Here is a 26,764-nt window from a genome sequence, read left to right as displayed (position 1 = left end):
AGCAGGCTCCAACCTCCCATCCATTGAATACATCCAGGTGAGGAGCTGCCTCAAGAAGACAGCCACAAGGGTCACCTTGGTCACAACCCCTTCTCACTGCTACCTTTGGGCAGAAGATACAGAACCTACAGGCCATCAAGAAGGCAAATGGAATGTTGACCTTCATTACTAGAGCGATTGAATTTAGGAGCAGGGAGGTCCTGCTGCAACTGTACAAGGTACTGTTGAGGCTGCATCTGGAGTACTGCATGCAGTTCTGGTCTCCTGTTTTGAGGAAGGATGTACTGTCTTTGGAAGCAATGCAGAGGAGGTTCACCAGGTTGATCCTGGAGATGAGGGGGTTGGGCTAGGAGGAGAGATTGAGTCATCTTTAGAAGGTGTTCAGAAGTCTAAAATTTAGAAGAATGAGAGGGGATTGTTGATACAATCACAAAGAAGGCTCACCAGCGGCTATACTTCGTGAGATGTCTGAAGAGATTTGGTATGTCACCGAACACTCTCAAAAACTTCTACAGATGTACTGTGTAGAACATTCTGGCGGGTTGGATCACTGCCTGGTATGGAGATATCAACTCTCAAGACAAGAATAAACTCCAGAGAGTTGTTAACTCGGCTGGCAATATCACAGGCATCAGACTTCACTCCATCGAGGACATCCACATGTGGTGGTGTCTTAAGAAAGCAGCTTCTATACTCAAAGACCCCCACCACCCAGGCCATGCCCTCTTCACTCTGCTACCATCAGGTCAAAGGTACAGGAGCCTAAAGATGAGCCCTCAGCAGCACAAGGACGGCTTCTTCCCCACTGCCATCAGATTCCTGAATGATCAATGAACCAAAGACACTGACTTACTTTTTGTCCACTTCTATTTTTTTTAATTTATAGTAATGTCGTAAGATGGTTATAATATGAAGCTATCCTGTAAGATCCCTCTTCACTTGTCAGTTCCTCATTATTTGAACAAAAATTGTGGTTTCTATTTGAGATCGTTCATAATATTCCAGTAAATTTCCTAATACTGGCATGAGGCTAACTGCTCCATAATTCCCATTTTCACATCACTTACTCAGTGGTGATATATTTGCAATTGATGTAGAATTTTGAACTATTAACAAGCTATACATTCTATTTTGGATATATTGTCAAGGGTAGTCTTCTTGGTTTTTGTTTAGGTAGATATAGGTACCAGGATTGCCAGGTCCCATGAAACAGGGACATTTCAAGCCCACACCCATGATCAGTGGCCCTCACCTTGTGATAAGACGGTGCAATTATCGGTCCAAAGTACACATTGTCCTCTGAAGTTTACTGATGGATTTTCTCTGAGAATCAGTGGCAATGAAAAAGTGTCAAATATAATAATTGGTCCTCACCCTTTTAAAAGCAACCTTGACAGGTTGCTATTTTCCAATACAGAATTAAATAATACTGAGGAAATTTAACGATGAAAATCTCAATTCAGTGCGGGAACTAAATAAGGGTCAGAATCAGCTAATATCTGCAGGTTTATAAAATGATAGGTTTCTTCTCACATCTTGAGGCACAAGAATTGTTTTGGTGGGATGGGAGAATGAAGGGAATTTTGATCTGGACCCAAAGTAAAACCAATAGAGGAAGCAAAATCCAAGGAACTCCCAAAAGGTAAACAATACCAAAAGATTTTCCTTTATCTCAAATCAAGTATGATTTTACCACTAGTAGACCATGGAATGAAAATGCTTGTAATGTACTATCAAACAATGCTATCAGTACTGCAGTCATTGGATAAAATGTTGTTCACAGACCAACCAATAGAAATAAAGTAGATCAAGTAAGCAATGCAGAAGTATATTTGAAGTTAGTTATAGGAAAATATTGATGACAATTTACTTTCTCTCAATTACTAAATTACTGCATTATAAAATAATTCTAAAACAGACAAGCTTAGGACATGACTAGGGTTGGGGTGCAGAGCCCAAGGCGATCTCAAGCAAGGTGCTCACAGAGCTCTCGGACAAGGGGAGAGCAAAAACAAATCTTCCACAAACTAGGGCAAGTAGGAAAAAGCACACCTAGGCCTGCTCAACATTAGCTTTTATTAAGCAGATTGCTGAATCACTTTGAAAACCTAACACTTTCCTTCCAATCATACAAATACATATTCAGCCCTCACACCACATTGTTATTCCACTGTAATGTAATCCTTGTTTCAATATATCAGTGTTAAGAAACTGATAAACATTAATATTTATGACTCAAACAATTACAATGCATTTCCTCTTGACTAACTACCATTGTCATGAGCAATAGAACTGATGACTTCTTTGTATTTCTGAAGCAGATATTTCTTCTCCCCCCCCCCCCCCCCCCCACCCCCACCGATGAAGTAAAGCTTTCTCACTTGATGGACAGCAACATGCCAAACCCCTGCTCTTCCCTTGCAGCACCACTGACGTTAATTTTCCTCTGACATCCCATCGAAACTTCAATGCAAACCTAAAGGCTACTATTTGGTGAACATTGCCTCCAATGTAGAAGGTCATCTTGCTTGGTTAGGGGCTCTGAAAGAGTGAGGCAGCAGCTCCTCCTACTGAGGATACTGCATTCATTTCTAACAAATTAATAGCAGCAAACATGTCATCGAAGCAGGTTAAAATGCAAGGCAGTGGATGAGAAAACCCAGACAACTAACAGTGGCAAGAACGCAAGTCAGCCACATGCCTCGGGCAGCAGTGAACAAATAAGAGCACTTCACCTTCCAGTTTACCAAGTTAAAGCAAGAATGAAATAAACTAGCAACAGGATACGGCAAGAAAAAGAGAATACAATCAAACTTGGCTCTCGGCAATTAATACATGCAGAATGTGCCCTGCAGTTACCAAAATAAATCATAAAACAGGTTTTCGTAACTAAAGGGGGACAAAAATAATAATTGTAAAAAGGGGAATTTATGAGTGCCTTCTCGTCATTTCATATAGGGCACGAAGAAGGGTGTCATGTCCATTAAAGAGATCAGCAATTTTTAATAATCTACGGCTGGAGTGCCGACGAATGGTATTAACTTGTCTGTATAGTTCAATCCTGGAAAAATCAAGTCAACAACTGAATTAAATGAACTTGCTTCTCATTGTTTTCCCCTCTCACCAACGACAAAACCAGGTCATTTTCTTTAATTTTGCATTAAAAGCAAACATAAACATGCAGTGCAAAGGCATCTTTAAAGTCAGGTCTTGCAGTTCCACTCAGTGCTCATTGGAAAGTATCTGGAATGCTGTGTTTTCCCATTTAAAACTATAATCACTGACTACAGGGGAAGGACTACACCATACTGTAGGTTAAGCTGTACACCATACTGTAGGTTAAGCTGTTTCCAAGGTTTCAACAAGACGGTGAATAAACAAATCCAATTAATTACACTCCATCACATCCGATATTTGACCTGATATTTGACATGCCACAAAATTTCTTGGTTGCCCATTTATTGTAGTTGCTTCCCTCTTTTTTTAAAAAAAAACACCTTTTAAAACATTTATCCTTTATAAGATGGTACAGAAAATTTGTACTGAATCACTATGTTGTTAACTTTACAACACAACTAATCTTTCTAATTAAATGGACCGCTGCCCTTGTATCAACATGATCCCAAATTACAGAAGTGGGGTCCATAACAAGAGCCTGTCAATCCTGCTTCTCGCGTGGGCCCAGTGAAGTGAGCATGGGAAGGTGGTCGACATCGGCAAACAAATAGAAATGTATGCTCTCTTTGAAACCTAATATTAGGCTTCAGTTATATTTTCAGCTTACTTCCAGGAAAATACAGTACCTGTAAAATGATCCATTGCTCATACTTGCTTGGTACACTGTGTGTTTTATTAAAAAAAATGGCAGTGAGCTTTCAGTGTAGAGAATGTTGAAAGATCCTGTCTGAGATAGTATGTGCACACTGATTCCAGAGATTTTACCACTAGTTTCACAACACTTAACTCTAAAAATGGCGTGTTGCTTTCAAAAAGGACTGAATAAAATCTGATGTGAACAGAACAACTTGTGAACATGAACTGATACATGTTGAAATGGGGGTTACTGTCAAAACAGCCTCCAATTAACATCCCATCAGCTGTATGTTTTTAGTCTTTGCTGTTTAATTGTTCGATTGGAAGTTGTAGTTGTAAAGGGTTACGCAGTCGTCGAAGATCCTCTTCCACCTATAAAACAAAACCCAACAGATTGTATTAGAATTGCACATTAGAAACACAGAGGCATTGACAAACAAGTAGAATGCAAGTCAAAGGTAAAGATACTAGAATGGATTCAAGAGGAATGAATGCCTTGAGGGAAAAAAGGAAGATGTGGTAGAAAAGTCTAAGTCAGTGGTTCTCAACCTTTTTCTTTCCACCCACATACCACTTTAAGTATTTCCTATGCCATAGGTGTTCTGTGATTAGTAAGGGATTGGTTAGGTTGGTATGTGGGTGGGAAGAAAAAGGTTGAAAACCAGTTTTAATCGTCCCTAATTGACTCATTACGTGCACGATTTCATAACTCCAAAGGAAATGGGCCAATGACAATTTTTCTCAAGCAAAATATTTCAGTAACAATTTGGTCTAGAGCAGTGATTCTCAGCCCCTGTTCGGCCTCGTCAAGCTTGGTGACAAGACACTGCAATGGACGCTGGAGGCCACGGAGGCTTTCCACACCACCAAGTCAGCACTGGTGAAGGCCACGGTACTGGCACACCCAGATCCCACTGGCCCTCACAACAGACGCTTCAGACAGAGCGGCGGGCGTGGTGCTAGAGCAATGGGTCGACGAGCACTGGTAACCCTTCGCCTTCTTCAATAAGCACCTCCGAACACCAGAGCTCAAATACAGCACATTCGACTGCGAACTGCTGGCCCTGTACCTGGTAATACAGCACTTCCGTTACATGCTAGAGGGGAGAGTGTTCACCGCCTACATAGACCACAAACCATTGACCTATATGTTTAGCAAGGTCTCGCACCCATGGTCGGCAAGACAACAATGGCACCTCTTTTACGTATCGGAATTCACCACGGATATCCACCACGTCGCCAACAAGGCCAACGTAGTACCCGACGTGCTGTCCCAGCCCGCTGTCACTGCAACCTGCAGAGGGCTTGACGTCGCCCAGCTCGCCAAGGACCAGAAGGAGGACACAGATGTCCAGGCATACCAGATGGCCATCACCACCTTGAAGATTAGAGATTTCTGCCCCACACCAGGAGAACCAACCCTGCTGTGCGACATCTCCACCGGGTTCCTGAGGCCAATCCTACCCACGAACTGGCGACAGCGGACTTTTGACCAGATCCAAGGCTTATTGCACCCCTCCATAAGGTCCACAGACCACCTGCTCTTGGACAAGTTCATGTGGCATGGACTCTGCTGAGACATTACTCTGTGGGCTCAAACCTGCTTACAGTGCCAGCGCACCAAGGTGACCAGCACACCAAAGTCCTCCTACAGACTTTCGAGCTGGCACAACGCAGGTTTGAACATGTCCACATCGACATCGTTGGCTCCCTCCCAGTGAGCCAGGATATGAGATATCTGTTCACGACCATCGACAAATTCACCCACTGGCCAGAGGCAATACCCACGGCTGCGCGTGACACAGAGATGTGTGCTCGGGCTTTCCTCACCACCTGGGTCGCATGGTTCTGAGTCCTGACCCACATCACATCGAGGAGTGCAGTTCATTTCCTCCCTCTGGTCCAATCTGGCGAAATTCTGCGGTAGCCAGGTCTATCATACGATAGCCTACCATCCCTAAGCAAATGGACTAGTTGAACGGTTCCACCACTGCCTGAAGGCTGCGTTGAAAGCCCGATTGACCAGACCGATCTGGATGGTCGAGCTCCCATGGGTACTGCTCGGGATCCACATGGCACTGAAGGAGGACCTGCCAGCATCGTCCGCAGAGATGGTGCACGGCACACCACTTTCCATCCCAGGGGACCTACATTTCAAACCCGCCCCCCACCCCAGCCCACAGACTGGTGGGCAGGGTCAACTATGTAAAAATGAATGTGTTGCCAAAACTTCAATATCTCTTTCAGACCTTACCTGTGGCATTGCCCAGGGTTTTTTTTTTCAAGCCTTGCTCTCACGATTAAGAACATTCCTATGGAATGGGAACGTAGCTTGGGTCTTCATGGAAAAAATATGGATGCTGGACTTTAAAAAATACTATTGGGCAGCCCAGTTGAGGTACATCTACTCACTCTTTGAGGGGGGAGAGGTACTGTGCTGAGTACAAATTGGACTGCACTTGGTGGGCGAGAGGGTAGCAGGGGACTTTATTTATAAATGGGATGCTAAATTATTATCTGGAAAAACAGACAGCCCCATTTTAAGACATTTTATTTGCATTTGGAGTGATATTAACTGATATTTAGGAATAAAATTGGGGATGTCTCCAAAAACACCCGACTCCGAACCGTCTAATACCTTTGACGGGAAGTAACAGAAGTGGGAGTCAGATCTGGAAACGACTGATGAGCGGTGCTGGTCCGATGTGTCAGATCAGCATGACCACGGTACTCAATGCAAAATGCAGGCTGATGCAATACAACTTCTTGCACCAGCTGAATCTAACGCCACAAAGGATAAGCAGGACCAAGCCAAAACTGTCGGACCAGTGTTTCAGAAGCAGTGTTGAGACAGGAACCTTTGTGCATGCAACCTGGACTGCTACCAAGGTGAGACCCTTCTGGGCAGAGTTAGGCAAAGTCCTAGGGAAAATCACAGGTGAAGAATTCCCACAGGATCTTGAGCTGTTCCTGCTGGGAAACATGATGGATGTAAGACTTACAATGAAGCTGTCCAAATTCCAAATTCAATTTGTAATTATCGTATTGGCAACGGCAATCCGACTCTTGCCTGAGCATTGCGCAATTGCGCAATGGAGCAAGCTTGTGTTCCCCTGGAGAAGATTACCATTACCTGAGGGGAAGGTACGCCACTAACTGTACCTGAACCCCATAGGAGTGCGGCTGTGAAAAGTACAATCTTGCCTTGGGGCCTGACTCGCCCTAAACTAGGGGCCTAGCCAGGAACAAAATCAAGGAACAAAGGGAAATCGGCCTGGGTCCTCCCTGCTGCACCAGACCTGACCCATAACTCCCCGATATGATTTATCCCTATGTTTTGGGTGTTTTGTTGTTTAAACGTCTTTTTTTCTGTTTACCCATTTGTCTGTGTGCTGAGTGTTTGAGTTTTAGGGAATGGGGTGGGGGGGGGGGGGAAGTGAGGATAAGGGGTATTAAGTTTGGACTGGTTTGTAAATTTGCATAGATATGACATGGATAAGTGGTAATCAATGTCGACTTGTAAAGATTATTGCTGCCAAGCTATAAATTACCGTGTCTAAATCTGGAAAACTATAAATATTCAAAAAAGAGAGGGAGTGTATTGAGATGGATGGGAAACAGAAAATAGTAGCAGGAGGAGTAACCTGGTGGGATTTCCCCGCTCCCCCCCATTATGGCTCACAGATTGGGCTACACGGATGCTTCAGAGAGGAGCACGGAGTCAACACCATTGATCAAAGAGTCAAATAATCATTCTGGAGGAAAAGCAAAGAGGAGGCAGCGGATAGTGGTAGCCGACCTCTTTCTTGGCCCAAGGCTGGTGAGATGAGCAGGCCAGAATGAAGATTAGCAAGTCGCTCGTTGAAGCGATACCTCACCTCGGCTATCTCTTCCTTGAGTTGGTTGTATTTTTCCACATCAAATCGACGTCTTTTTGCACTTCGATGAAAATAGTGAAGCCCTTGCCTGTCTTTTATCTCGTTATACACCCAATCCTAAAATTAAAAAAGACATATTGTAAATTCTCTCTAAAACTGCCACGCAGCTCAAAAGCAGAATAATAAATACTGGAGACTTTCATTTGTTCACAGGATGCGGATCCTGCTGGCAATGTTGGCATCAGGCAGAGAGGAGTAACGTCCAGACCAGAAGGCCAGATGTCCTTCCTTGAAGGAAGGATATTGAATCACATCAGTCTTTACCACAAACCAGGAATTTCACAGGCCCTTGTTTGAGACTAAATTTTCTTTTATTTAATGACTTGAATTAAAATCTCTGGCTGCTGCAAAAGGATTTGACCTTCTATTCCTGGAAAATTAGTCCAGATCTTTGGCTATTAATCCAGCAATTTAGACATTACACTGTTATATCCTTATCTGAAATAAATACCGAAAATTAGTCAGATACATCAGTGGAGAGAATGTGGGTGGTCCAGTCTGGTGACCGGCTACTAGAACCCTATTGACTAGTTTCAGCCCAATGGGCAGAATAAAATGGGTTTAAGGAACAGTTGCAGACCTCATCACTATCCATCTACCATTTTCCTATCTGAAACAAATAATTCTGCACCTCACAGAATGGTACAAGACACCATTCCCTCTTCAAACTTCCACTGTCAATTTTTCAAGAAGAATCAAGAACTTTTGTTATTCTTTTTCTCATATTTCAAACAAGTGGATAGCTACAGATATAAATTTAGTGATTTAAACATACAGTACGGTAACAGGCCGTTTTGGCCCATGAGCCCATGCCACCCAATTAGACACCATTAACCTACAACCTCTGTACTTTTCTGAACAGTGGGAGGAAGCCGGAGCCCCCAGGGAAAAACCATGCAGACATGGGGAGAACGTACAAACTCCTTACGGACAGCACAGGATTCAAACAGCGCTGTAACTGCGCTATGCTAACACTTCAACAAAAATCTCAACTTTTTAATATTGTTCTGGATCAAATTATTTAACATCTCAGATAAAACCAGATGGTTCTAATGAACAATAGTTGAGGACTAGCAACAACATCTGACTGGAGATTCCCAAGCCAAGCAAAGATAACATTAGGTAAAGTGGATCAGAAGAAAGAGAAAGGCTACCTAAAATTAGAAAATTTAATGTTCATTACATTGGGTTAGGACACCCAGGATGAATAGGAGGCACTGTTCTAGATTGTTTTAGCTCAACCTGGCAGTGAAGAAGGCTGACGATTAGGTGGGTCGGTGTGGGAATGGGAAGGTCACCTGGTGTTGGCGGTGCTCTTGGTGTTACTGATGTACAGGAGGCCACATCCTGTGATCAAATGCAAAAGACAAGACCGGAGGAGGTTCAGATGAATCTGTTTAGGTCCATGGATGCTATATTATAAATAAACAATACTAGTGAATTGCTGCAGCGTCACAAGACTAAGCTGTATTCTGAAGTGTAAAGAATTAGCAAGTTCCCTCAAGAGCTAACTACCTCTATTGTAAAAGCCCCGAGCGACTCTGCTTCCATCAACCTTACAGTAGTGGGTCCTAAAAACATTCTCTGTGTGAAGTTTTTCCTCATGTCCTCTTCATAACCTCTTGACAATGTAATCTGTGCCCCCTGGTCCTGGGATCAGTATCATTAATGGGAACAACGTTGTTCTATTCCTGCTTTCAGAACTCTTCATTATCTTGTATAAGCAAATGAGTCAGGCAGCATTTATGGATAGCAATTTTAGGTTGAGCCACTTTATCGACTTAAGTGAGAAGGGGAGATCATGGGCACGAAAGGGCTGAAGGGGGAGGGAGGTGCTGGGAAGGACCATGAGCCGATAGGATACTAGACAAAAGGTAGTGGGAGAGGTGGAGTGACAGATGGGAAGGAGACCACAAGATGGGGTTGGGGTGGAGGGTGGGATGGGAAGGCTTCAGAAGAAAGCAAAAAGCAGGTAATGGACTGATGGAAACAGTGGAACCAGATACAGGTGGGGGGGTTACATAAAATCGGAAAATTCAATGTTCCTGGCCTTGGGTTTAGGGCTCACCAGGAGGAATGTGGTATGCTGTTCTTTGACTTTATGTTTGGCCTCAACTTGACAGGTTTGTGTGGGAATGAGCTTGTGCACCTCTCACATCTTTTCTCCCAACTTCTTTAGTTCTGAAGAGAACCCTAGCTTCTCCAGTCTACGCTTGAGACCCAAATCCCTTAGCACTGCATCAATTCCAGTAAATATTTACATTTCCCCTCTGGGACTTTCACATTGCAAAATGGAGTTCCCAGAAATGGATGTCATCTACTGTACTTGCACAGGTTCAACGTAACTCCCATGCTTTTAAACCCTATGCCTCTATTTTGGAATCCCAGGATCCTACAAGTTACTCTCTCAACAGCTGATACATTGAGTACAGCCAACCCCTCACAGTATCACTGTGTTTAGCCCTGACCTCAGGTGCTCTCTGCGTGGATTTTCTCTCTGCGACTGCGTAGGTTCCTCCAGTTCCTTCCCTAACCCCAGAGACATTTTCTCAGCAGTTTAATTAGCTACTGCAAATTGTCCCTTGTGAATAGGTGACCGGCAGAGTCTGCAGGGAGTTGATAAGAAAGTGTGGAAGAACAAAAGAAAATGCAATGATTATAGATTAGTGTGAGGGTTGGTGTGGACTCAGTTGGCCAAAGGACTAACTACTTTCACAGTGTTCAGTTTTCAAAGATCTATTCAGATGTACTCCAAACTACAGTAAAACCTCGTTAGAATACGATAGTTGGGGTCCAAGATTTCATATAGCCGAGTCATGGAACAGATGCATATACGTTAGAGTGCCCACAGATAATCAAACCCAAATATTACCAGTCTGTGGACTGCCCGTGCATCTGCTGCTTGAATTTTCCTTCCTGGGCCTTGAGATGGGGGTCCCAGCTGACCTCACTTGTACAAACCAGTTGTACACAGCTGTATCTAGGGGTGCATCTGCAGCTGTTCTGGCTAGCCCCTCACTGCCACTGACTGTGTGGACAAATGATCTGAGTTTGTCCTTTTCTTTCAGCCGCCCTCACAGGGTTGATTCAGGTACGCCAGTCTCCCCACAGACTTTGGCCTGTGTCTCTCCATTCTTTATCCTGTCAACCAGATCCAACTTTTCATTGATCTTGCAGCACTTTCTCTTGCCATTTTGATTTTGTATTTCTGCGTACTATTGTCATTGTTTCTGATGAGATTCTGAGCGATTGATGATGTGACTTCCAGCACCAGGGCTTTATATAGTGATTCTTGATCATGCTTGCTGTTAAATTTTCACAAGTTGAGCCAAACAAAAGAACATAATTAATGCAGTACTATTTGATCAAGCACCGTGTTAAATAGGTGAGAAGTAAATCGACTCGTGATAATGGAGGTAATTTATGCAGATTAACACTTTCAAAGAAACTAAAAATTCAAGCTGTAAATAAACAAAATGTCAGTCAAACACATCTATTAAAAATAAGTTAAGTATTTAATTTATAATTTCAATTGGTTCCCTTTGTCATCTTGATCAGAGAAATGGATTTTGAGGGCAAAACGCTTATCAATAATCTGTCAAACCCATCCATCCATCTATCTTTCAAAATTTGCTAAGTTTGGGGTCAACAGACACCCGCGCTATAAGCGATTCTGCAGATTAACGAATTACATTCTAACGCGGTTTCAGTGTACTTTGATTTCTGCACATCTTTTGAGACCTTATATCACGTCTCCTTTTATCCCATCCGTAGCTCAATGATTTTTACATGTGAAACTACTAAATATTTTTCCGAATCTCGGAGGTACATCTCACAAGTCATAAATGCAAATCCATCAACACCACTGTATGAATTATTTTATATCCTAGACACATATATACAGCTGTAATTAATGTCATTTTGAGTGAATAATTACACTTGTAATAGTTACCTGACGTGTGAGGAGGAAGTATGCATAAAAGGCCATGGAACTCCCATATGTGATGAAGTAAGTGACAGGTTCCATGATGTCCCAGGAATAGACCCACCACGTTAACCAGGCCAGTGCTCCAGCTTGAGTAGACATAAGAGCCAAGCCAGTCCACATTAATCGATTGGATTTAGCTTCAGCTTTCAGAAATAACTGTGACTTTATCTGGAGAAACGAAAGTCTTAGTTACTCACTGGTCTTCTGCTCATTCATCCAGATCCAGCAATAAACTTTGCAGCTTGTGAACAATTTGCAGTGCGGTGCTTAGCCTTAGGTTCTAAAGAAGAATGCACCGATTCAGAGGTCACCTGTCTCACAGTCTCAAGCTAGTCTAAAGGTGCATCACGATGTGAAGCTGCTTCACAGTCTGGTTGGCTCAGTGAGCTGGTTCAAAACCTATTTTACCCACAACAGTAATTATCTGCAAATTTACCTACATATTTTTGTAACTGTGACAAAGAACCAGCAATTGGAACAGTTTGTGACAGAGCTAGGCCGTGATTGAATGAAAGGGCAGCCAGAATTGCCATGTCCGATACCAGCTTCATCTTATTTGTCTTGACCAATCAAATAATAATTCTACTAAGCCAATTCCAGATTCATAACTGACAAGTTTCATATCGATTGAACCATGAATCACATACAATTGTATTAAATAATGAATGAACTCATGCATCACCCAAACTGGTGCTCTGAACTAGTTTACTAATGAAGGTATCCCCCGCTTTATGAATACTCGCTTTACACAAATTCGCTTTTACGAAGAAACCTGTGTTCACTATCTGAAAAAAAAATTGGAATGGGTTTTCACTTTTATGAAAATAGCCATCGATAGTAGTGAACGGGTCTTCACTTTATGCCATTTCGGCTTACGAAAAGTTTAAAAGGAACGCTCTATTCTCGTAAAGCGGGGTGTAACTGTAGAAAGCATACTGCACTCTCTATTTCCTGCATTTCTTCACACATACTTCAGAGCAGGACTTCACAGCCACATTTTCAGCTGTAGCCCCGGATTAGCTCGTGGCCATCATTACTGATAATGAACCACTCCTCTTTCTGACATCCTCCAATTTGCCACATTATACTTCACTGGGTACACTTATTGACAAACAATCTTTATCCCAAATGGAACAGTTAGCCCTAAATTGATCGAAATCATGGACCTGTTCGAAAACCTGTATCTGTCCATTTAGATTTTCCAGTTTCTTCAGGAGCTCCTGTTCTTTCTGCAACTGGTGATCCTCTACATGCAATGCTACGTAAAGGCTATGGATCAAGTCTTTTACACGATCCAGTTCAGCAGACTTCTCACTGCTTTCGTATTCTAGATGAAGGAAAGGAAAACATTCACAAAAGAATTAATACATAGCCAGACAATCAAATCATTTGATCGGTCTTTCAAAGCCGCAACATATGCCACAACCTTTCCAACACATTCAGATGTTTTACACCAAACTTTTTCAAAGAGTAAACTTTCTTCTTTAAAGAACCTCAAAGACAGGGAAATCAAGTTGTCCAGAGCAACGTTTTCAAATAATGTTGGCCAGAATACTGCAGTACAACCTATTGTAACCACTGGAAAGCCATCATCTCGTTCAAGATTCCTTTATTGTCATGTAATAGTTCAAAACAAGTAATATTACACGAATATGCCTTCTACTTGTAAGGCAGACAAAGAGTTACCATTACATGGCCCAGCATCCCTTATAGTATGAAGCAGCAGAGATGCTCTTCAGAGTCACTGAGTGTTTGTGGATTCGGCTCCAGTGTTTCTTATTTTTTTGTGACCTTGCAGAGTTTCCAATTATTTCTTGAATGTGAAGAACTCTTTGTGTAGCAACAACTTCATTCACTACATACCATGTTAGTTTGGGACATGTGTACGACGACAAACTCATTATCATATTTGTGGCCAAAAAGTTGACTGTTACTATCTTAAGCTGACCCCAGAAGGTATTTGAGGTTTTCAAAGTAAAGAATATTACAACTTGGTCTTTACTTAATTGCTATTTTTTCAGTATTATCCTGTAGTATATTGTACCCACACAGTGCAATCTTACTTTCCCAAATGCAATGCTGCTTTTTTTATGCTCCTTCTTATACTTGACCCATGTCTGACTTTCCTTACTTCCAGACTCGCCTTTTCTTTATGGAATAATCAAATCCAGAGTTCACATGGCTTCTGTCACCATGTCAACACGTTAACTCATGAACCTGTAGTTAAAAGGAGTCACGTGATGGAGTAGTGGCCGGTCAGGGAATTCCAGCCCTCTCCCGAAAAGTTTAAAAAAAACACAAAGCACAAAGGTACAAGATTAAAATTTATAATAAAGTAAAAATAAAGGTGAGAAGAAAATGGCAGCGAAGAGAGAAAAGTCGAAAACAACGGGAAGAAAAGAGGAAGAAAGAATGTCGGAAGAAGAAGGTGAAGGCCTTACCTGTCCGAGGAGGCCCGCCGCGGAGAGAGAAGCCCGCTCCCTCAGGTCAGTGGAAGTCCCGGGCTCAGGACTACAAAAATGGCTCGCAGAGCCGAGTAAAAGTGCGAAACCGCGCATGAAAAAAAACACACTGATGGGAGGGGGGAACAGCTACGGAGTCGATCTCCGCAGCTGAGAGAGACACCTGCAGCACAGCAGCAGGTGCAGAACACAGACAACAACAACAACAAGAAAGAAGAGGGTAAAAAGAAAACAAGGAAACAACAGATGGTCAATCCAGAGGAAGAAGGAGAAGAAGAACAGAAAGAAGTGGAGGAAGAAGAGAAAGGCAAGACAATGGATGTATCTTTTTTTAAAGAATATATGAAATCAGTGAAAGAATGGCAATTACAAGAATTTAATGAGATAAAAAGAAGAATTAAGAATGCAGAAGAAAAAAATGAATAAAATGGAAATGGCCAAGTCAGAGATAGGAAAAAGAGTGGAAAATATGGAAGAACGAGAAATAATCGTAGAAATGGAAGTAGAGGACTTAAAAGAGAAATTAGAAGAATCTAATAAAAAAGTTAAAGAGGCACATGAGCTGTTAGCTCAGAAGATAGATATAATAGAAAACTATAATATAAGAAATAATATAAAGATAGTGGGCCTTAAGGAAGATGAAGAAGGCAAGAATATGAGAGAATTTATAAAAGATTGGATCCCCAGGGTCCTAGGAAGACCAGAATTACAGGAAGAAATGGAAATAGAGAGGGCACATAGAACTTTAGCCCCGAAACCACAACCGCAGCAAAAACCAAGATCCGTTTTAGTAAAATTATTAAGATATACAACAAGAGAAAATATATTGGAGAAAGCAATGAAGAAAGTAAGAGAAGACAAAAAGCCACTGGAATATAAAGGTCAAAAAATTTTTTTCTATCCAGACATAAGTTTTGAACTCCTGAAGAAGAGGAAGGAGTTCAATACAGCAAAAACGATCTTATGGAAAAAAGGATATAAATTTATGTTAAAGTACCCAGCGGTACTTAAAATAGTTATTCCAGGGCAACAAAACAGGCTATTCTCAGATCCAGAGGAAGCAAGGAAATTTGCAGAACAACTACAAAACAAGCAGAGAGATGAAGACATGTAACGAGAGCAAAAATGACCACGAACTATACATATGTGTGTATATGGGTATATATATCTATATATATATAGATATATATAGTGTGTATACATGAATGTATCTGTATTTAGAGGAAAATATGTAGAGTATAGACAAGAATTAATAAGGGAGGGAAAGGGAATAGAGGGAATAAGGAGGGAATTAAAAGAGTGACCTTTGATACATATGAAAATTGAAATCTTTACTGGGGGGGGCTGGGTGGGGAGGAGTTACGGTCACTACAAAATCAGTTGACGTTTGCGGGTGAATTCGCAAATCCAAATGGAGAAGGGAGATGTGGTTGCCCGACAAGGGATAAAGGGCAACTCAGGAGGGGGAGGGGAGAATGGGGTTAAAGAAGTTTTAAATAAGAGAATAAGGAAAATGTTTGATGTTTTAGAAATGTTGTCTTATAAAGTGTTCAAAACAAGAAAGCAGAAATGGATAAGAAGGAAAGGTGATGATGGAGAAACGGAAAGGGAAGATAAACAAAGTATGAAATGGCTACGCTGAACTATATGACTTTAAATATTAACGGAATACATAACCAAATTAAAAGGAAGAAACTGCTAAATTTACTGAAAAAAGAAAAAATTAATATAGCATTTGTGCAAGAAACACATTTAACTGAATTGGAGCACAAGAAATTAAAGAGAGATTGGGTAGGACACGTAACAGCATCATCGTATAATTCAAAAGCAAGAGGAGTAGCTATATTAATTAGTAAAAATGTGCCAATTAAAATAGAAGAGGAAATAATAGATCCAGCAGGGAGATATGTAATGATAAAATGTCAGATATATTCGGAGTTTTGGAATCTACTCAATATATATTCACCTAACGAAGAAGATCAAAAGTTTATGCAAGATATTTTTTTGAAGATAGCAGATACGCAAGGGAACATATTAATAGGAGGGGATTTCAACCTGAATTTGGATTCAAATATGGACAAAACTGGGAAAAAAATTAACAGAAAGAACAAAGTAACTAAATTTATAATTAAATCGATGAAAGAAATGCAACTTTTGGATATATGGAGGAAACAACACCCAAATGAAAAGGAATATTCATATTACTCGGGTAGACATAAAACATACTCAAGAATAGACCTATTTTTGTTATCAGCTCGTATGCAAGATAGAGTAAGAAAAACAGAATATAAAGCTAGAATATTATCGGACCATTCACCCTTGATATTGACAATAGAGTTAGAGGACATCCCTCGAAGAATGTATAGATGGAGATTAAACTCCATGCTACTTAAAAGGCAGGATTTTAGAGAATTCATTGAAAGACAAATTAAAATGTACTTTGAAATAAATACAGAATCAGTGAAAGATAAGTTTATACTATGGGATGCAATGAAAGCGTTCATTAGAGGGCAAATAATAAGTTATGTAACCAAGACGAAGAAGAACTATAATCAGGAAACAGAGCAGTTGGAAAGGGAAATAGTAAATATAGAAAAAGAATTAGCAATGAAGGAAGATACAACTAAAAGAAGAGAATTGGCAGATAAAAAAATAAAATAGGAAACACTACAAACATATAAGGTGGAGAAGAACATAATGAAGACAAAACAGAAATATTATGAATTAGGGGAAAAAACGCACAAAATTCTAGCATGGCAGCTTAAGACAGAACAAGCTAAGAAAATGGTATTGGCATCAAGGAAAAAAGACAAACAAATCACATATAATCCAACGGAGATCAAGGAAAACTTTAGAGAATTCTATAAACAATTATACCAAACTGAAAACGAAGGGAAAGAAGGGAAAATAGATGAATTTTTAACTAAAATTGAACTACCAAAATTACAAATAGAGGAACAAAATAAATTAACAGAACCATTTGAAATAGTAGAAATACAAGACATAATAAAAAAATTACCAAATAATAAAACACCAGGAGAGGATGGATTCCCAATAGAATTCTATAAAACATTTAAAGATTTATTAATTCCTCCCCTCCTGGAAGTAATCAACCAGATTGATAAAACACAAAGCTTACCAGATTCATGTAAAACAGCAATAATTACAGTAATACTAAAACAAGGGAAAGATCCACTCGCACCAGCGTCATATAGACCAATATCATTACTTAACACAGATTATAAGATAATAGCTAAACTATTAGCAAACAGATTAGCAGAGTATGTACCTAAAATGGTAAATCTAGACCAAACTGGATTTATTAAAAAAAGACGCACAACAGACAATATTTGTAAATTTATTAACTTAATTCATGCAGTAGAAGGGAGTAAAACGCCAACAGTAGCAGTTGCTTTAGACGCAGAGAAGGCCTTTGACAGAGTAGAATGGAATTATTTATTCAAAGTATTGCAAAAATTCAGTTTACCAGAGAAGTATATTAATTGGATTAAAGCATTATATAAGGGGCCATTGGCGAAAGTGACAGTAAATGGATATGTATCAAAGCAATTTAACTTAAGCAGGTCAACACGGCAGGGATGCCCACTATCACCTTTATTGTTTGCGTTAGCTATAGAACCACTAGCAGAATTGATAAGAACAGAAAATAATATAAAAGGGATAAAAATAAAAGACAAGGAATATAAAATCAGTTTATTTGCGGATGATGTTATAGTATACTTAACAGAACCAGAACTATCAATAAAAGAATTATATAAGAAACTGAAGGAATATGGAGAAGTGTCGGGTTACAAGATTAACGTAAATAAAAGTGAAGCAATGCCAATGAATAATGCGGATTTCTCAAAATTTAAGAAGGAATCACCATTCAGATGGCAAATGCAAGCAATAAGATACCTAGGTATTGTAAGGTAAAACATCATGAGATGGGAATGTGTAAGGAGTTACCCTGTGCAGGGCTGTAACAAGATGTGAATGCATCCTTGTACTTACAAGATAAGAGAGACATTGATGGATTGAGAGGCAGGAAGCTAGCAGGGAAAGGATAGCAACAGTTTTAGTCATTGGACAAGTAATGATATGATGATGTTCTAAGCACGTATCCAAGGGTATAAAAAAATCACCATTTTGCTGATAACGGCAGAATGCATTCTCTGACTAACATTGTTAGTTGCAAGTGTTACAATCCGGTAATAAAGAACAAAGAACCCTGATTTCGACTCAGTCTGGTGTTTGTCTCACTCATTCATGAACAAAGCAGACCTAACAGTATACAAATAAATAAAAATCTCGGCCATCTATATAAACTCAATTATTATCCACTAATGAAAAAATTACAGGATGATTTAGAGCATTGGAAAGATTTACCATTAACACTAATAGGAAGGATAAACTGTATTAAAATGAACATTTTCCCAAGGATATTATACCTATTTCAGGCATTGCCAATACACTTGACAGAGAAATTCTTCAAGGAGTTAAAGAAAATAATAAGGAAATTTTTATGGAAAGGGGGGAAACCGAGGATAGCACTAGATAAATTAACAGAATGGTATAAACAAGGAGGCTTACAACTGCCAAACTTTAAAAATTATTATAGAGCCGAACAATTAAGATACTTATCAGATTTTTATCAAACAAGGGAAAAGCCAGATTGGACTAGATTAGAATTAGATAAAATAGGGGAAAAGATACCTGAACACATATTATATAAATGGGATGAAAAATTGGTACAACGTAGGAGTTCTCCAGTATTACATCATCTACTCAATATTTGGAAAAAGTTTCATGTAGAAAGCAATAAAACAAATTACCAATTACCAAAACTAATATTGACGCAAAATAAGTTACTCCCTTTTACAATAGATAACCTTTCCTTTAGAGAATGGGAGAAAAAAGGGATCAAAAGAATAGAAAATTGTTTTTCAGGAAATAGATTATTATCCTTTGAACAAATGAAAGATAAATACAATATAACTCAAGATACAGTGCTGGCATATTACCAATTGAGATCCTATTTGAAGGACAAATTAGGAAGCAGTCTGAGTTTACCAGAGGGAAGTAACTTTGAATATGTGATTACAGATACAATGATAATCAAAAGATTTATAACAAATATCTATATTAAACTGCAAGAAAAGGAGAATGGGGAAACAAATGGTAAAACTAAACAAAAATGGGAACAAGATTTAAATATAAAGATAAAAAAGGAAACATGGGAGAAATTATGTTCTGGAACGATGAGAAATACAATAAATACGAGGTTACGTATGATACAATATAACTGGATACACAGGCTATACATTACACCTCAAAAGTTAAATAAATGGGACCCAACAGTATCTGATAGATGTTTTCGATGTAAAAAAGAAATGGGAACAACAATTCATGCAATCTGGACACGTGAGAAAGTAGAAAAATTTTGGGAAGATCTAAACCAAATATTAAATAAAATTACAGAAAACAATATACCAAAAAATCCAGAGATCTCCCTCCTAAGTAACATAAAAAACAAAGAATTTGGAATTGATTTGGATGGTGCACAAAAAAGATTTGTTAAGATAGCTCTAGCCTAGCAAAAAAATGTATTATGTCAACCTGGAAATTGGAAGATAATTTGAAAATACAACAATGGTATATAGAAATGAATAAATGTATTCCATTAGAAAAAATAACATATAGTTTAAGAAATAATATTGAAATATTTGAACAAATATGGGAGCCTTACATGAAACTCAATAGAGAAAACCTACCGGGGACATTCACTACCTAAATTAACGAAAGGAGAAGGAAATGAAAAGAATTGACTCAGTGGAATTTCTTGTTTATTTTTATTGAATGACAACATTGTTTGACTGGTTTAATGTATCTTAGATTTTGTACTTTAAATGGATGGGGGGGAGATAGGGAGGGTGGGATGGGAGGAGGGAGGGGGGGGAGAAAATGACATTGTATATATTTGAAAAGGAAAATGTATGTATCATGGTCAATGTGGTTTATGGTGTGAAAAATAAAAAGTTTAAAAAAAACCTGTAGTTAAGCTGGATGACATTCTTTGTGCCAACTGTAGAATCCCTGCTCAACCTGAAATGAGCCCAGGTGGATCAAAGGTGAGGATCATGAACCGATGATAGAGTCTTTTGTGCAAAATATCCCAAATGACTTCACAAGAATGAGGTTAATCAATGCTAGATTTTTTAATAAAACCAGATGTAGTAGTTTTGATTTTGATTTCTATAGCTCGGGGTGTCTTCATTAGCTGAAGGTCAGTTGGGAAGGATGGGGATGGGATTAGGGAAATAAGGAAGGGCCAAGATGGACAAATGTTTTGGGAGTAAAACCAAACAGAACAGGGCGGTCAGTCCAACGTGGCCATGGCAATCCAGCTGGTATTCTAGGCTTGTCCCATTTGTCTGCATTTAGATCAGATCTTTCTTTTTAAAATATTTTTGAGTTTAACATATAAACTTACATACAAAATTTTAAGGAAACGTAACAAGTCATCTCATATAGATACAAGTACAAAAAAAAGGATGGATCTACATTAGACAGTTCCTTAACCCACGAGAAACAAGTCATTGAATTAATCTATGATAACCCATGTTGAAACTCAACACTAAATGCAAATAAAAGGAAAAAAAAACAAAAATCCCTAAAAACTAAATCTAATTGACCCCCTCCTTCTAATCGAGGTAACCTTTGTAAAAAAGGAAAATTGTGGATCTGATGGCGACCTTCAGACATCGGATGGAGAATCTTGGAAACATTCAAAATTCTTAAATCTTCCAATCATGATGGTATTCTATGGATGGGCCCCACATCTTTACAAATTGACACTTTCTATGTTTAATATTGCATCCAATTTTCTCCTAGTTTAAATAGGATATTAAATAGGATATCATACTGTGTATGAGTAGGGGATGAATCATCTTTCCATTTCATTATAATTGCTCGTCTGGCTATCAGTTTGGTAAAGGCTAAATCTTTCTCCTGAGATGCAGACAGAAGTATATCTGACTCACGTGAAAAACCAAACAAAGCAATTAGTGGACATGGTTCTATTTTGATCTTAAAAATCGATGATAAAGTTTGGAAAATGTCTTTCCAAAATCTCACTAAAATCCTTCAATTCATTTTGCTGTCTAAATGTTTTATGAATGTCAAAAGTGTGCCGGTTTTTACAGTTCCCTCAGGCTGACTTCCCAGATATGAAGCATCCTCTGAGTGCGAACAATTGTCCCTCAGGTCTCCCTTACATCTCTCCCCTCTCACCTTAACCTATGCCCTCTCATTCACAAATCATCTACTCTAGGAGAAAAACTGTAAGCATTCAACTTGCAATGTGCACCAAATTCTTACTTGCTGCAGCCAAACAGGTATACAAGATACCTACAGTGGTAAAAATGTAAACAACCATAAATCCAAGAGATAATAAATATCAACGGATAGATAAATAAATATTTACAGTTGCAGTTAGTGCAAGGAAACAAACCAAGTGGTGTCTCAGGCATGCAGATAGATCTTTGGTGTCCTTGGGTAATTTATGGTTAGGATTAGAGTGGTGCAGGCAGGTTCAAGTTGATTTTGAACTGGAAGAGCTGGACTTCGGCTTTCTGTATTTCTGCTTGAAAGGACCCCAGCGAGAAGAGATAGTGACCAGGGTGCTCCATATGCTGTTGGCTGCCCTTCTGAGGCTGCAACTCACATAGATGCTTTCAATCCATGGGACGGTGGTGCCAGTGACCGACTTGGCCATGCTCGCCACTCTCTGCTGCTTTCTGAGTTCTTGGGCACTCGGGTTTCCTAAACTGGCCCATGCTGCAACCAGTTTTATACTTCCCACAGTACTTCTCCGTAAAGGTTTGATAGAGTATTTGATGACGTGCCAAATCTCTTCTTAAAATGTAGAGCATTGATGTACCTTCTTTATGGTTGACTCAGTGTGCTGGCTCCAGAAGAGGTCCTCCAATATAAGGACTTCCAGGAGCTTAAAGGTACCAATCCTCTCCCCCACCATCTCATCAATGAAGACAGGTGCAAGGGCCTTTAGTTTCACCTTCCAGAAGTCTTCAAATGTTCCAAAAGTCAGACAGATGCCCAAATAAGGTAGGAGAACAGGCTAGCCAGTGATAGATGGATACTGAAGGGAGAGGAAAACAGAGAAAGAAGCTGAGTGGTGGTGGTGGGAGAGTGGGCAGAGGGCTGAGAACGATGTTCTTCGATAGGAGAAAGGAACTGGATGAAGGTGTCAGTGGGATGAGGGAAAGTGATATAATGGGGGAGGGGGTTAAAAGAAACTGGAGGTTGATATTGTTGTCATATGCTTGGAGACTGCCAAGACAGAATATAAAATGCTGCTCCTCCATTTTACATGTGGCCTTAACCTGGCGGTACATGAGGCCATGGACAGACATGTGGGTGTGGCAGTGTGGTGTGGAACGGAAATGGTTGGCCACTGGGAGGTCCTTGCTGTTGCAACGAACGGGGCAAAGGCAAATGATGATGCCCTATCAAACTCCTCAACAATAAACTCAATCAGGGACCCATTTAAGGACTCTTACTTTTGCACTTCATTTGTTTTTTTCCCCCCTCTCCGTATTACACAGTCAGTTTGTTAACATTTCTTTATTTGTTTACATGAATACATTGTGTTCAGTTTTTTTAATGCACTACCAATAAGTGGTGATTCTGCCATACCTGCAGGAAAAAGAATCTCAGGGTTGTATGTGATGTCGTGTATGTTCTCTGACAAGCAATCGAAATCTGATTAGAATGTTTGCAAGGCAACGAACATTTTTAAAAAAAGAGGGTTCACAATAATTTTAAAACATCATGAATAAACACATCTTACCCAAACCACTATCATGAAGATTTTCTTACCTTTAGGCGGAGGTGTTACAAAAAACTTTGTGTCATTAATGACCAATTGAAAATTATTTGCAAGCAGAACAATCATTGGTGTGGAGACAGAAACTTTGGTGCCATCTGCAGGCAAAAACAAAAGATAATTGAAAGTTACAAGACAAAAAGCCAGTGAAGAGTCTGTGTGAGTGGTGTGAGCGGGGTGGGGGAACATGGCGGTAAGCGCGGTGAGTGAGTGCAGTGTCTGGTGTGTGTATTCAAGATGCAGCAGACAAGTGCCAGACAGAAATGCCATCAGTCACAACATCAGCACTGATGATCCTTCTGCTGAGATGCAGCAACACAGTCCACAATTTCAGTTAGATAAGGTTTTTGAGAATCTCAGAGCTGATCATAAAAAGATGAGTCAGTATACAGGAGGGAGATTGAAAACTTGGCTGAGTGGTGCACCAACAACAACCATGCACTCAATGTCACCAAAACCAAGGAGTTGATTGTTGACTTCAAGAAGGGAAAGCCAGAGGTGTACAATCCAGTGATCACTGGGGGTTCAGAGGTGGAGAGGGTGAACACATTTAGGTTCTTGGCGGTCACTATCTCAAATGATCTTTCTTGTACCCTACACACCAATGGTATCGTGAAGAAAGCACGTCAGCGTCTCTACTTCCTCAGGAGTTTGTGACACCAGAAACCTTGGAAAATTTCTACAGATGTGTAAAGCCCTCCAAAAGGTAGTGGACACAGCCCAAGACATTACAGGCAAAACACTCCCCACTATTGAGAACATCTACAGGGAACACTGTCGAGGGAGAGCAACAGCAATCATCAAAAACCCTCACCACCCAGCATATGCTCTGTTCTTGCTGCTGCCATTGGGAAAGAGGGACAGGTGCCATAAGACTCACACCACCAGGTTCAGGAACAGTTGCTATACCTCCACCATCAGACTCTTCGACAACAAACTCAACCAGGGACTTATTACGTGTACTTTAGTGATTTTTCTTTGCTCTCTCTGTATTTTACAGTCAGTTGTTTACATTCGTTACCTGTTAAAAGTTCTTATGATTGTTTACATATTCACACTGTGTACAGTTTACTTTTTACACTACCAATTAGTGGTAATTCTGCCATGCCTACAGAAAAAAGGAATCTCAGGGTTGTATGTGATATTATGTATGTACACTGACAACAAATCTGAAATCTGGTTAGTACAAAGGTTGGCAGAAACCCAACATTAACCAAAGGAAGGCATTTCAGGTCCAGCCAAACGTGCTTTTAAATTAATTAATTAGCACGCAGTTCATGAGATTTGAGAGGCAGACCTGGTTTAAAAATGACAAAGTGATGATGTTAATCTATTAAATCAAAGCTTTTCAGACACACAGTACAATTTATAAATTGAGAAACAGATTGTATGGTTACATCTACATGCCATTTCATGATGAGGTGCAATATTTTTGTTGGGAGGATGCAATTTTCTTAATGAAATTCTGATCAATTATCTCAACACACATCTGAAAAAAATTAGATATTTTTTTAAATTTAGACAAATAGCACGGTAACAGGTCATTCCAGCCCATGAGTCCGTGCCACCCAATTTACATTCAATTAATCTACAGCCCCTGATACATTTTGAATGGTGGGAGGAAACCAGAGCCCACGGGGATAATCCACGCAGATGTAATGTTTAATGCTGCTATGAGCAGGTCTTTTGTTTTGAAACCACTACAAGTGTGCCCGGGGGCTTTTATGTTGAAACATTGGGACAATGAAACCAAAGTGAGGCTGGCAGCCTATGGGATGGTGCATAATGATGGATGCAGAACTTCACATGCGGACCGTTAAACAATGAATAAACAGCGCTGAAGCTCCCAGAAAACTGTGTAAACCTGGCTTTCTACAGTAGGCAGAAAGCCACAACAGCAGGCATGGGGAGATTGTACAGACTCCTTAGACAGCGTGGGATTTGAACCCCAATCCTGATCGCTGGTGCTGTAAAGGTGTTGCGTTAACCTTGCCGACCCATGTTTTTACTCAAATCTTCTGCTGCTCAGTTCACAGAACGTGTATTTGCAACTCGCTGATTCCATGCTTTCAGTGCAGTAAATACTGCAAATACATGTTCTGCAAACTGAGCAACAGAGGATTTGAGTAGAAACAGAGATGCTGGAGAAATTCAGCAGGTTTCGCAGCGTCCACACCTGAACCCTTCCTCAGATATGAGCAAAAGGCAGGGAAGGGACGTAGTGAAAGGCTGGTGGAAAAGGGAAGAATGGGAGGGGGGAGGAATACAGACTAACAGTCAAAACGTGGGAATTAAATAAGATGAGATGACAGGCAAGAGGAAAGGTGAGCATTGATGGAGGGTAGTTTTTGGATCTGTGAAAGGAGGATAAGGGAAGAGAGAAAGGAGACATTGAGAAAGATAGGAGGGGGGTGGCGCTAACAGAAACTGGAGAAGTCGATGTTAATGCCATCCGGCTGAAGGGTGCCCAGACAGAATATGAGGTTTAGTTCTCCAATTTTCAGGTCGACTCAGTCTGGCAGTGCACGAGACCATGGACAAACATGTCGGCAAGAGAATGGGACGGGGAATTGAAATGAGTTGCCACTGGGTGATCCACGCTATTGCTTTGGACAAAGCAGAGGTGCTCAATAAAGTGATCTCCCAGTCTGTGTTAAGTCACTCCGACATAGCGAAGAACGCAACAGGAGCGCCAAATGCAGTAGATGACCCTGAAAATTCACAGGTGAAGTGTTGCTTCACTTGGAAGGACTGTTTGGGGCCCCGAATAGTGGTGTGGGAACAAGTGGAGCATCTCCTGCGGTCACAGAGGTAGGTGCCAAGAGGGGGATTGGTGGGGAAGGAGGAGTGGACGAAGGAGTCACAGAGGGAGCAGTCCCAGTGGAATGTGGAAGATGTGTCTGGTGGTTGGATCACATAGTAGGAAATTGTGGAGGATGATATTTTGGATACGGAGATTGGTGGGGTGGTAGGTGAGGACAAGAGGAATCCTGTCCTTGTTGCTCATTGGGGCAGAGGGGGCCTGGGCAGATGCACGGGTAACGGAGGAGATGCAGGTGGGCGCCGAGTTGATGGTGATAGAAGGGAAGCCACTTTGTTTAAAGATGGAGGACATCTCTGCTGATCTGGCATGGAAGACCTCGTCCTGGGATCAGATGCGACAGATCTCTTAAGGAAAGAAACAGAAACCTTACAGGGCACAGGGTGTGAAGAGGTGTATTCAAGGTCATTGTGGGAGTTAGTCGGCTTGTAGATGTCTGTCGAGAGTTTGTTCCCTGAGATGGAGACAGAGAGGTCGAGAAAAGGGAGAGTGCTGCAAGAGATGGACCAAGTGAATTTGAGGTCAGGGTGGAAGATGGCAGCAAAGTGGATAAAGTCGACAAGCTCATCATGGGTGCATGAGGCAGCACCAAAGTAGTCATCCATTTAGCAGAGGAAGGGTTGAGGGGCCTTGCCTGTGTAGGCTTGTAGCAATGGACTACTCCACATAGTCAATAAAAAGGCAGCCATAGCTGGGGCCAATGCGGGTACTTATTGCCACCCCTTTGATTTGGAGAATGTGGGATGAGTCAAAGGAGAAGTTACTGAGGGTGAGGACAAGTACTGCAAGGCAGAGGAGGGTGGTGGTTGAGTTGTGCTGGTTTGGTCTGTTGTC

General features: G+C 40.6%; 1 protein-coding gene across 3 annotated transcripts in view; it reads right to left on the bottom strand.

Annotated features, from left to right (window-relative positions):
* Window positions 1–3,442: 3,442 nt before the first annotated feature.
* Window positions 3,443–26,764, bottom strand: part of LOC138758141 (calcium uniporter protein, mitochondrial-like) — a 143,572-nt gene continuing 120,250 nt past the window's right edge. For all 3 annotated transcript variants that reach the window (XM_069926654.1, XM_069926655.1, XM_069926656.1), the window contains 5 exons: window positions 23,103–23,207; window positions 12,906–13,066; window positions 11,704–11,907; window positions 7,692–7,808; window positions 3,443–4,185 (listed from right to left, as the gene is read on the bottom strand). In XM_069926654.1, the coding sequence (XP_069782755.1) occupies window positions 4,108–4,185; window positions 7,692–7,808; window positions 11,704–11,907; window positions 12,906–13,066; window positions 23,103–23,207 (665 nt within the window). In that variant the 3' untranslated portion in view covers window positions 3,443–4,107. The remainder of the gene's footprint in view (window positions 4,186–7,691; window positions 7,809–11,703; window positions 11,908–12,905; window positions 13,067–23,102; window positions 23,208–26,764) is intronic.

The sequence above is a fragment of the Narcine bancroftii genome, chromosome 3, assembly GCF_036971445.1.
Source record: "Narcine bancroftii isolate sNarBan1 chromosome 3, sNarBan1.hap1, whole genome shotgun sequence".
NCBI lineage: Eukaryota > Metazoa > Chordata > Chondrichthyes > Torpediniformes > Narcinidae > Narcine > Narcine bancroftii.
Note: the sequence above shows the minus strand (reverse complement) of the source record. Positions and strands in the feature narration are given on the sequence as shown.